The 12,772-nt window shown below is 36.4% G+C and overlaps 1 protein-coding gene across 1 annotated transcript in view; it reads left to right on the top strand.

The window, feature by feature from the left end:
* Window positions 1-12,772, top strand: part of INVS (inversin) — an 83,745-nt gene that overhangs the window by 61,765 nt on the left and 9,208 nt on the right. Inside the window, exons 10-13 of the mRNA XM_036401571.1 lie at window positions 537-766; window positions 1,733-1,839; window positions 5,012-5,224; window positions 11,965-12,266. Coding sequence (XP_036257464.1) covers window positions 537-766; window positions 1,733-1,839; window positions 5,012-5,224; window positions 11,965-12,266 — 852 coding nt within the window. The remainder of the gene's footprint in view (window positions 1-536; window positions 767-1,732; window positions 1,840-5,011; window positions 5,225-11,964; window positions 12,267-12,772) is intronic.

The raw sequence follows: 12,772 nt of genomic DNA, 5'->3' as shown, positions 1-12,772 counted from the left end.
ACTTTTGTACAGAATTTTTACATCTTTCAAGAACATATAGAGATATTGATTATCTGCATAAAAGAGTCTTAGTGTGCTTGATTTTAAAAAATAAGCTTATTTTAAAAATTACTATTACATTGTGAATATTTTATCTTGTCTGCTTTAGAGATTTAAAAAGGCATTTAATCTGAAATCTAATTTTTAGAAGTTATTTTGTTGTTAAGAAAGAAAGGTTCTACTGAAAATTCATAGACCTGAAGCAAATAAAATAGGTTTTCCATAGGCAATTGGTAAGTCTGGATATTCTAAAGCATATTAGAGGATAGTCAGAAGATTTTTAAAAAGTTAGATGCCTGACCTTCTATGAAACTATTTCGTTCCCAATTAATTTTGATTTAAGTTTTAGGATTTGAGTAACAAAATCGAAGTTGCTTTCTGAAATACTTCTCTCAACTGTCAGTTTATGAAAGATGTTCTAGTTGAACACAAACTCGCTCTTTTCTTAGCATTCAACAGTATTTTCTTTTTGTGCTCAAAAATGTATGTTTTTACAGGAGGAGCAAGAGTAGATTTGGTTGACCAGGATGGGCACTCACCCCTTCATTGGGCAGCCCTGGGAGGAAATGCTGACGTGTGCCAAATCCTGATAGAAAATAAAATCAACCCTAATGTGCAGGATTATGCAGGTAGAACACCTCTGCAGTGTGCTGCTTATGGAGGTTACATTAACTGCATGGTAGTGTTGCTGGAAAACAATGCAGATCCAAATATTCAGGATAAAGAGGTATGTTGTTCTTCTTCACTGAGGTATACCATTAACTTTAGAATAACCACAAATCAAAACATTTTCCTTTTCTTCAAAGTCATTCTCTTTTCCAGGACATAGAAATGTCTGTGCTGCTGTTTGTCACAGAAGGAAATGCATCCTGATGTCATTTTCCCTAAGCCTTCACTTCTAAAATTTCGAAAGAAAAGTAGTATTTGAATTTTGGTTTTTCCTCATTGAAGTGTGATCATATGAGGAGTCATATTAATGATCTGATTTCTTCTAAAATTCCTTATTAACAGCTGATATGGGAATGTGATTTTAGTCTGTTCTCCAGAATAGAGAGAGTGAGCAAGTAGAAAGTAAGGTACTGCAAGTGAGATTGCACAATAACTGCTTCAATTGCTTGTCCACATTAAGTACCCACATATGTATCACTCTTCCAGGTGAAAAAAAAAAGAACCTGATTGGTTTGTTTGTTCTTTTGTGCCATTGTTCAGGCAGTAATTGAAATTAGGAGCCAGAATAATTGTGCTACCTATAACAGATTTCTTTGTTATATGACATAATTTCTCAGAAGTCAGTAGAACCTCGTCAGTCAAAAGAGCTTCACCCAATTTATTGAAATTTTCTGTAGCTATTTGTTGTAGGGCATAGATAATTCCAGGTAATGGAAATGTGCTTTTCATTATGAGTTCTACAGAGCATGCTGTACATCTTTTGCAAAGAAAGCAACTATAAGGCTTTCAGCTGCTTTTCAGCTGTTTTAGGTGAAAAAGCACTGGTGTTGAAATCTTGTTTAAAAAAAAAATCCATTTTTTAAGTGTTGTGTTCTTTTTATTTTAACAAGGAAGTTATTTAGAAGAACTGTTTGTTCTTCATGTCCAGAAAAGCATTGAATTACACTATGATTTATGACTTTAATTGTGGCATGGCAGAGTTTGGGGGTAATATTTATTTTTGTTCTGTTCTATTGTTTTACAGGGCAGAACTGCCCTGCACTGGCTCTGTAACAACGGCTACCTTGATGCTATAAAGTTGCTGCTGGGCTTTGATGCTTTCCCCAATCACATGGAGAACAGTGAGGAGAGGTACTGCTTATCTCAAGGTGTTATTTTGTAATTGTGTCAAAGCGCTGCCTTCCCTTTAAATGTTAAATGTTCTGATCCTGCAAGAGAATCCTCATCTTGTATTTCACAGGAGTGCTGTAACCCAGGGCTTCAGTGTAAGCAGCTTTTCTGATGTGAAAGTTCCCTTCTTTAACTAAGACATTGCAACTTTTATACTTCTGAACCATCTTCTGGAAGTATTTATTCATTGTAGTCTTGTTGGAAATATTAAATATCTTTCCTATTGGCAGATACATATGGCCAAAGGATGAAAAGGCAGTTCTGCTGCTGTTGGAATAGACTGGAATTTTATATTTGATACAAATACAGCAAGAAGAAAGAAAATGGGAGAAATTAAATATGTTGTAAAATGGTGATTACAAAATACCTGGTGGTTACCTGTATTCTAAAGGCCTGGTTTAAAAAAAAAAAAGTCTCCTATAATCATGAAGAGACAGCACATTTGCATCTCTTTTCTTTGTCTTTCATTGACATATAAATAATAGATTTTTAAAAGTGATTTGAGTTGTGGAGTTTGAATTAGTCACCTGCCCATGAAGATAATTACTATTAGCAGAAATTTCTAATGCCTTTTTTTAGAGTAGATGACCTCCTCATAATTATGAGATTATGAACAGCATGCTATATAAATTTGAATATTTCAGCATTTTAAATAACTTAAGGCTTTTGCAACCTCCTATTTCAATTTGAGACTTCTGTACTTAACCCCACGTTTTAATTGCTTTCTTCCCCTATCATTTTTCTTTCATTCTCCACTCTAAAGCATTTAGATCTATCTTCCTTTTCTGTTCTTATTTTTTCTTGAGAAACACAAATGAAAGTATAACTAGCTTCTAATTAAGTAGTGTCAAGGCTCTCTTTAGTAATTTTTGATAGAAAATTGAATAAACAGTTTTAATTAAATTACCTTTAATAAGTAAGATTAAAAGCCACAATTTTGCCAGATTGGAGACTGCTGTTATCCTTACTTTGTAGAAATGTACTCATGATGTTCAAATGTCAAGAAAATACCTTAGCGGTGGTTTATCACAGTCATTCAGATGGTATATATTTTTGTTTCCTTTCTGGAATTAATATGTATTTAATGTGTAAATCTAGATTACTCAAAATACAACTAGCAGTATTCCAAATGTCTGCTGATAAGCACTAGTGCATTTGTAGAACAAAAGACATCCCCAATATTTTTAGATGGATTAATCTTTAAATATTATTCTCCTAAAATACATATAAAAATTGCATACTTGCATCTTAATAAATATCTACAAACTTTGTGTTATCGTTAAGAGAGTGGAAGTTTGGAAGTGGAAAATTAATTTGAATGTTGTAAGAGAGAGGAAAAATAACTTCATGGATATGGTTCACCTGTAATTGGATGAAATTTGTTTTTAACCAGTAACAATTTCACTACATAGTGGCTTTTTTTCCCCCAAATATTCCTATATGGAAAAAAGCTTCCCTTCTTTACTTTCTTAGAGTGTAGTATGAGATACCAGTTAAAATTCAAACAAAGTGTTTATAACTAAAAGATTAGAGAAGACATAGAGCTGAGATTGCATCGAGAATTTTAAAGTCTCTGCTTGCTTGCCAGATATGTGATCAAGTGCTAATCTGCAGGGTATTGGGTTTGTTGTTCTTTGCAAATTTATTTTGTAATCCAGTTTAATGTCCTGGGTGCATCAAGCTGCTGCTTGACCACCTTCATGTTAAATTGCCTATAACAGCTGATGGCTGATGTCTTCATGTGCTTCCTTGTGAAGCCAGCCTGATTTAAAAGCTATCTGCTTTAGAGAGAACCAAAGGAAAAGGAAATTCACATCAGGCTTTGAACTGACACAGGAGATGTCAGTATGTGCAGACACAACAGTGTGTTGTGTACAAACACAACAGTATGTAAGTGCCCAGTCATAAAAACCCCTCTTCAGATTTGATTAAAGTGATTTTTTTACTTTCAAAGGTAGCTCAGATGGAGTTAGAGAATCCACATTTAAAAATATGAATCTTCATGACTGCTAAAGTAAACTTCATAAAGTTTACTTTAGTATCTTTTGTGTCTTTAAAGTATTCAAAATTAGGAATACTTTAGAAATGTGGTTTTCTGAAATAACGTTCCTTCTGAGGTTCCTGTTTCTGGGTTATCAAAAATCTGTATCTCTTTAAATGCTATCAGCAGCACACCTTGACATCCAAATTTTCATGTTATGTCACTGTCTTTATTCCTGCAGACACTTCAGTTCAGATGTTGTTTATCCTTCCATCAAGCCATTGCTGGGTGGCAGGTCCAATTGTGCTTTCTGTCTGTTTTTCTTTGCTTACCAGCACTGTGTCCCAGCAAGTTATCATCAGCAAGAGCCCTAATTTTCACAATCACATGCATTGACACTTGCTATTGGCTAGTCTTATGTTACATGGTATTGATTATGGTTTGTGACTGATAATTTTCAGTTGCTAAATGTCTTTCCCTGAAGTTTCAGTGTTGGTGAGGGAGATAGATTTTGCTCCCATGTAGACAGTGGGAAATTTGGGAATTATTTTGAAAAAGGCTTAGGCGTCTTTGCTACCATTAAAACCCAAAGCAATTTAATATTTTGCACACCTGTTTCCATTTGAAAACAGACTTAAGTTTTCCTAGTGCCTTAATAAAGATATTGTCCTTTGACATGAATCTAATCCTGCTGCTGTGTCAGTCATAGTGTCTTCAGTCAATGTTACAGAAACTAAGCCAGATTTGACAGTAGATTTCTAGAACTTAAATGCACATGGAAATAATACAAACATATTTTAACTTACTTTTTCTTTATATTTCTATATGAAAACTTCAATAACACATTTTAAAGACTGCTTTCCTAAAGCAGTTAATGCTGTGGATGGGGCTTTGGGAGTTTTAGTCCAAACACTTCAGGTTCCTCTCTCCTCCTTTCCATGTTAGAAGACCAAAATAATCTTTAAACATAACCACAGTCTGTAGAATGAATAAGGTAGCAAAATAATGCCTAAAAAGATGAGAAAAACAGCCTACTGAAAGAGTGCTTAATCTGTCTTCATGCTAGAAGTTGCTTTTTATGAAATGAGGGTGAAGAAACATTATAGCTAGAATTCTTGATCAATAGTAACTGTTGTGGTTTTATTTTTTTAGATATACTCCACTTGATTATGCCTTGCTTGGTGAACACCACGAAGTGATTCAGTTCATGTTAGAACACGGGGCTCTGTCCATAGCTGCCATTCAGGATATTGCTGCTTTCAAAATTCAGGCTGTCTACAAAGGATACAAAGTTAGAAAGGCTTTTCAAGAGAGGAAGAATCTTTTAATGAAACATGAACAGCTGAGAAAAGATGCTGCTGCCAAGTAAGTCTGAGACTTGAAACCTACTACAGCACATAGACATTTGTTGTAAGTTTGTATTTTTCTGTTGCTCATCAGTTCTTGTTCCTCTTGGTAAAATTAATGAAACTAAAGGAAGCATATAACTTCCATATAACCATAGACAGATGGAAGTTATTTTCCATATAATCCCAGTTTAAATAACAAACTTTGTACAATATACCATAGCAAGGCAAAGTACCAAGGCTGAGGAAATAGCATGTTACTGTCCATGAATCTTTGCCTGATATTCTGTATGATAAAATGGCTTAGAAAACATTTATGACTTTAAGGTAGTGAAAATCATTATTTGCTTATCAAGTCTTGATATCAATTTTGAACAGACGTTAATCAGTAGCTGAGGAAAAAAACCCAAAAACAAACCAGGGAAAGCCTGGTTTAGTAAGGCTTAACTTAATGTTTCTCTAGCAACTTGAATTCCTGGTTTCTATTTGGAGCTTCATTTTGGGCCTTATTATTCTCTGCACTTACATTTTCTGGTCTTGAATTAGAGAGATCCTATGAATTGGTTATATTGGATTACAGCTAACTAACATATGCAATTCAAATTGTTGTCAGCAAGATGTGTATGTTCTGGCTGAGTTTCAGCCCAATTTAAATGTGGTGATGGTAGCACGGTGGTGAAATTCTAAAATCAGAAGGTACATAAATGATTATCACAATACATTGCTTCCTTGGAGTTTATCCTTAAGATTCTTAGTATGAAGTTGGCACCTGGTTTCTCTTGAAGAAATCTGATTCTGAAATGAAAAAATGTAACAGTCTGAAAAGATTTCTGCATGATTTGGGAGTATTATTTTGATAAAAAGAGATCATATAAAAAAACCCCACGATAGAATTATTGTACCTGGAGGTATTTTTGCTGCATCTGTGTATCACAGACAAATTCAGCTGCACTCCACTCTGTATCAAATTTGGAAGTTTGATGTTCTGCACAATTGGCCAGTCAGACCTTCATTGGATTTGATTACTGCTACTATAAAACAATTATTATTCCCCAGGAAGAACCAAAGCTAAAGAAACACCAGATAACTCATCTCTAGTCACATCTCTACATTCTGAAGTTGTAACCTGTAGCTCTCCTACTGTTTGCCTTTTCTGCTGAAATCAGTACAAGTCAAAACTATGCATGGAGAAGCTGCCTTGAAAAATATTTCTTTTTAATGCGGAGAGCTCTGCTTATTGCTGTGTGGTCACAACTGACTTTACCAAATGAGGTAGTTTTATCCTTTTTGATGACAGTCATTTTTAGAAGAATCTCTGATCCACCATGTAGAAGAGTAAATGGAAAAGAATTGCCTTATGGAAATTTGGGGGTATTTTTATAATAGTTTTCCTTTGTGAGTTTTTGATGTAGTCTCTGAAACTTACTTAGCTGTTGCTGATTTGTTTGAAAACAATAGAAACATAGTCTGTGTACCAAATACCATAAAAAGAGAATTACAGTACAATTGGAGTGTACAAGCAAATCAGGTTGTCACATAACAAATTTTATTTAATTGCAGTTTTATGGTCTGTAATAAACTGAAGGGGACATTATGTTGTCATCATTCTGCATCCCCATCTGGGCATTGCACAGCTGAAATTGGCCAGGGTGTTCCTGCATGCAGAAAACTATTATCCCTACTGGTGTTTAAAAATCTGCTCTCCAGATAAAAGGAGACATTATGAATGATGGTGAACTCCTAGATTGAAGACACATCCCCTCTCCCCAACTATGTCAGTGTAGATATTTAAACTTGCTTTGTAATATGTTACTTTAGAGAGTCTCTCTAAGATAAATCACTCCTAAATCTACTTGGGTTTAGATAGTCTGTTCTGGTTTTCTTTTTTTCCTTTTTACAGTAACAAAAAAGTCACCCAGCATCTCATACCTGTATTATTTTCTAGTAAAATTATATTCACTGTAGTTAAAGCCTATGAAATATTTCTATACAAACATCATCTCCCATGTTTTCTCCTATCTCAAAGAAATTGTATTTTATAAAATGCAGTTTGATGAAGGCCAAAACAACATGCACACTGTTATGTCACTGAGCAAAAAGACACAACAGGGGACCAATGGGGATAAGCCGGGAATCCTTGACAGAGCTCAGATGTAAAAATGCAGTTCACAGAAGGCAGAGGCTGGGACAGACTGCAAAAACAGAGTGTAGATGAATTGCTTGGGCATGTAGATGGTGTCAGAAACACCAAAACTCAAATGGAGTTGAGACTTTAATGACATGTTACAGGTTACAAAGTGAGTTTGTGCATCTACATTAATAAAAGTAGTAATACATCAGTAAAAGGCTGAGCAAGGAATGTGTGGGCCTGTTGCTGAATGGTGCATTTAGTGACAGCAGACTCAGGTGTGGCAGCAGCACTCGATGCCTTCTGCTCCTCAGGCTGCCAGAAGATCTCCCAGGCCTCTGTGCTGAGAGAATTGGTTCTAGGAGGAGCAGAACTGCCAGCTGTGAATAAAGATTAAGTCAGACTTGAGAGAACCCAGCCCAGACAAGTCCATGGGACCAGGCTGGCAGCATCCAAGGGTACGGAAGGAACTAACTGATGCTCTTAAAAGGTCACTTTCCAATGTCCTTGAAGGATCACAGAGATCAGGGAGAGTCCCCATGATGGGAGGAAAGAAAATGTTGCACCCAGCTCCAAAAAGGGCCAAAAAAAAATCTGGGGAACTGTAGTCTGGTCATGTTTCTGGTCTCTGGGAAACTTTTAACAGGAAAAAGCTGGGACAAGAGATTTTGTCTGGAAATAAAGAGTAATTCTTTCACCCTTGGGACAGTCAACCAGTAGAACAACCCAAAGAGGTTGTATGGTCTCTGTCCATAAAGGATTTCAAGACATAATTGGATAAAAACCTGAGCCACCTGATCTGACCCTGTTTTGAGCAGTCTGTTAGCCTTGCTGATTTCCTGAGATCCCTTCCAGACTTTAAAAAGAGGATTTTGGTTTACTTATTGCAAAACCAGGTATTAAAAAAAATAATATTTATGTGTTTAAAACATATTCAGAGAAAACTAATTTCCAGTATATTGAATTTTGAAAGGGCTGCAGAACTCATTCCTCATTTGTTCACCTCCCCTTTCAATTTCTCAGGATGAGTTCCTGAATCCATACTTCTGTTTTTCATTCTGGCCAGTTGAAGGAAACTGATTGGGAATGTGGATGTGAAAGGGAAGTGGATGAAAGTGAGTAAGTAGCTCATGATATTTAGGAGGAGAAGAACAGGAAGAAAATAAGCAGTTCAATTAAACAGCCTTCAGAAGATTTAGAAAAATGTTCTCATGCCAAGAGAGTACAAGTAGATTATGAGGCTTTTCAGAGACTGGTGGTTAGCCCTGCATGCTGAGAAAAGATAGGGGAGTGTGGCAACAGAGAAAATAATGAGCTCTTCAGCAACCTGAAAAGGGAAAGCACATATTGGAAATTTGATGTAATTACTAAAACTGACAGTAATAAGAACATACAATGATAAAGCTAAACAAGCTGAGGTGCTAAATAAGAACTGACAAAGGATGTGAGGTAGGTATCACAAAAGGATGTGAGGTAGGTATCACAAAAAACCATTGTAAACATACTCATTGGAAAAGGAAGAGTAAAGAAACAGTTGGTCCATGAGAGATGCTAAGTAGACTGAACTGTTCTGTGGGATTTTTTTTACACTTTAGAAGAAATTACATCAAACCAACTCAATTTTCTTTTGTGTCTGAATAACAAGTTTTGTGGCCATGAAGAAACAGTAGCTGTCATTCAGACTTGCCTGAATCCTTCATACTTCCTCATGGGAAATTTCTCATTTGTCTCCTTTAAACTAAAAGTGTATATTGATGAGAATTTAATATAAATCCATCATGAATTTGTATTTTCATCTAAGAAGTAAATTTGAATTTGAAAATAGCACCAAGATGCAGAAGATTTTAAGCACATTGAAAACTAAATTAGAAATCAGAATGGTGGTAAAATACATATAAAATACAAAAAAGAAATGACTGAGGAAAAAATAGGTACTTAGGTAAGAACTAACAGACTGCTCTACACATTTGGGAAGACCCATCAATGTAGGAATACTGGACAGAAAATCACTGTTGTCTTAACATTTTTATTAAGGACTATCATTTTAAAACATAGTTATATATCAGAATCTGAACACATCATGAGTTAGTGGCATCATTCTTTTGAAAATAACCTCATGCTAGGTTGTGTAGCAGGAGATGCTGTTTATACAACATGAAATATAATTGATCTTAGTCCAGAGAAAGCTCTACCAGTAATAGGATCATACCTGGAGATCTATTTTCAGTTGAGATTTTTTTAAGTAAGTTTTTGCGGGTTTTTTGCAAGGATAACTTTAAAAGCACTCTCCTTTAAAATATCCTTCAGCGTGTAGATAAAAAAGTTACGTTTCTATTCTTAACAGAATAGAAAAGGTTGAATTCATTTTAGCAGAATCAAAAATTCAAAATATCTCTGTATCTTCACAAATGTGCATATAAGGCTGAAACTGTTCCTTTCCATCTGCTAAAGGCTCAGCTTTCATTCTCTCACTTTTGAACAAAATACAAGCTTATGACCACTCAGGACAGAATTGTGTTGCATTTACAGTGGAAAATGTTGGCCTGACAGCTCTGTTCCACTGTTGAGCTGTAGCTGTCTAACTTGTGAGCACAGATTTGGATCCTGTTGGATTTGCCAGAACCTCAAGAATGACTGGGAGCCCTGAAGTTAGAATCCTATTTCCTTCACTTGTTCATGAAACCTAGCCTCCCAAATTGGACAACAGTAAAACTTGAAAATTTTCATTTCAAAGAGATCCTTCACTGCAATATGAATTGAATTTCTGATTAAATAAAGCAAAACACAAGGGGAGGGTCATATGTATTCAGGAATCTATTATTCAACTAAGCTGTACTGTGACAATTGTGATGATGCTTTATGAATAGGGAGCTTTGAAATCCCTTCCCTTTATTCTTTCTTCAGTTTAATCTGAAAAATTAGCACACAGATAAAACCTTTAAAGAAAAAAACAAACCCTTTTTACTTCTTGGTTTCTGGTCCTGCATCATTTCATTTCAATAACTTTACAACTGGTACTGGTTGCTGAAGTTGCTGTTTCGAGTTGATCTGCCCATCAGAGGAGTGCGGGTCGCTCCAGCTTGATTGTGTATCACACAGCCCATCTCACACTTCCTTTTCTAATACCCTGAATGGAGGACATGGGTAACAGGCTGCCCATTCTGGTGAAGAATAGAAAATTACTATTCTGTGAATAGCAAGATCTGATTTATCAGCTCAAATGGCACAGTAATGGCAGTGAGATCCATACTGTACACAGTCCCAACATCCCCGCATAGTCCGGTTGTGGAATGCCAATATTAATGGAAAGCAGCCACTTTTTTTTCATGCCAGAGGGAATACTGAATCCCAGGCTGCTAGGAGTGTATTTTTTTAGATCAATTAGCAGCTTTTCAGGTGCAAAGTTCAATCAGCTTCTCCTGCAGAGCATAGCTGATAAGATAGCACTGACAGATAAAGTTAGGGCTCCTGGCTGGCAGCTCGCGCTGCAGTGACACGCGCTGGCAGTGACACCGCTCACAGGATCCGGGGCTGGCGTGCTGCATAACTCACCTGTCACACGCCGTGCTGGGAGGTGATGTGGCAACAGTCTGCACACTGTGTTGGAGCACTGGAAGCAAGTTAAAATACCAGGCAGCTACATGATACGGCATTTACTGCCTGTCCGTTCCAACAGGAAAAGTGTCACTTCATCCAGCAGCCAGGGCTTCATTTATAAAAACGAGTTCAGTGGGAGTAGGGATGTAACATTTGCCGGGTGCAGTTGGGTTTATTCTGCTTGGTAGGAGCACGAATTTAAAAGATGAAGTGCAATGACAGCCCGCTATATTTCAAAATGGGCTGCAAAATTTTATTCAATGGATGCACCTTTCGTAAGATTGTTCAAAATTCTCTTTTATGGCTACTCCATTAAGAGATGCATGACTTATTTAATACTGGGAATCCAAATGTTACCATGTAATTGGCATACTAGGTGCACACGAGTTTTTAATTCACATCTCATATTATCAGTATTTGTAATTTAAATGACATGTAATGTTTCAGTAAAATTAATTATCCATTTATCCAATGAAAAATACATAGCAGCAAGTTAGTACCGGTAGCTAGTTCAAAGTTGGTTTATAATTGTCTGTGCTAACTGACACATTTAGGTACAAAAAAATAATTTTCAAAGATATTGTGTCTTTTATTAAATGTTTTTGCTTTTCAAATACAGTGCATTGCATTACTACTCACATGAAAATATTGCTCATTAGTAATTACAAACGCAGTTATTAGTATTGTGATTCTTTTTAAAATCCTGCTTTTAATTTTTGTATATTTATAAAACCTCCTAAATTTAGTTGTTTTCAATACGTGAGTGCTTTAAGATCAGTCAAAACAACTGCAAACTGAATGGGCAGCTGCCTGACAGGGACTTAACCTTCATCAGGCTGTAGCTGCAAGTCAGTTGTTGTTTTGGATCAAGTTAAGACATTTCAGTGCAATATGTGTCCTTTTCTCACCAAAAAATGTCAAATCAAGGATTTGTTGTGGCAGCGTCAGATTTTTAGAGAGGAGTGTGTTCAAGTTAGATACGTGCTCCCAAGATTTAATCTTCAAAATTCTTATGGCATGGGCTGTAATTGCAGGAAACGTGAAGAGGAAAGCAAGAGGAAAGAAGCCAAACTGCAGAAAGGGATGCAGAACGTGGAACAAAGCAAGTTTCAGGTACAACAGAATCCCACAAATCGGGAGAAGGCCACCAGTGTCCCAAGGTTACCCAGCAAAGCAGCTGACACACAGAGCAAGAGGCTTCTGTCCCTCAATGCTTCACAGATCCAGCCAGGGAGAAACAGCAGAGGTTCACCTAAAGCTGGTCATGACAAAGGGACCCCAAAGGAGAGCTGCCTGTCGGCAGAGCCTCAGAGTGGAGGTCATAAGATCAGGCAAGGTTTGTGATCTTTTTAAATTGTGCTGTTTATCTGCTTTGTCCACTTCTTGGGGATATTTTGTATATAGCACCCATTTTGTCCTTCTGTGATTTCATATTCTTTCATCACTTGAGCAATTTGTGCAGCAGGGTAGAGTTAGATACAGATTCTTTTACTCTGGGTGAAGTAGTGTAAAGCACCAGTACAGTGTCTTATGATGTCCATAAAAATACCTAGAATATGTGAAAATAGGCTGCGGGCAATTGTTCTATTAGTTGCACCATTCAGAGAAAATAAGATTAGAGATATTTGACATATCTGTGGTGCACATGAAAAATGTAAATGGAGAAATGGTAGCTCTGGTTTTTACGCTGGATTTATCCTCTCACTCCATCCAACTGGTGTTTGAAAGAATGCCATGCCTTTTTTAGGTATGCATTCTCTTTTTGCTACTGAAGTGATGCCAGGAAAGTTGATGGAACAAGGATCAAACCATGAAGTTGTGCAGTGAGTTCTCATTAGGTGT

Source organism: Molothrus ater, chromosome 1, assembly GCF_012460135.2.
Source record: "Molothrus ater isolate BHLD 08-10-18 breed brown headed cowbird chromosome 1, BPBGC_Mater_1.1, whole genome shotgun sequence".
NCBI lineage: Eukaryota > Metazoa > Chordata > Aves > Passeriformes > Icteridae > Molothrus > Molothrus ater.
This window is presented reverse-complemented; position numbering and strand designations above follow the sequence as displayed.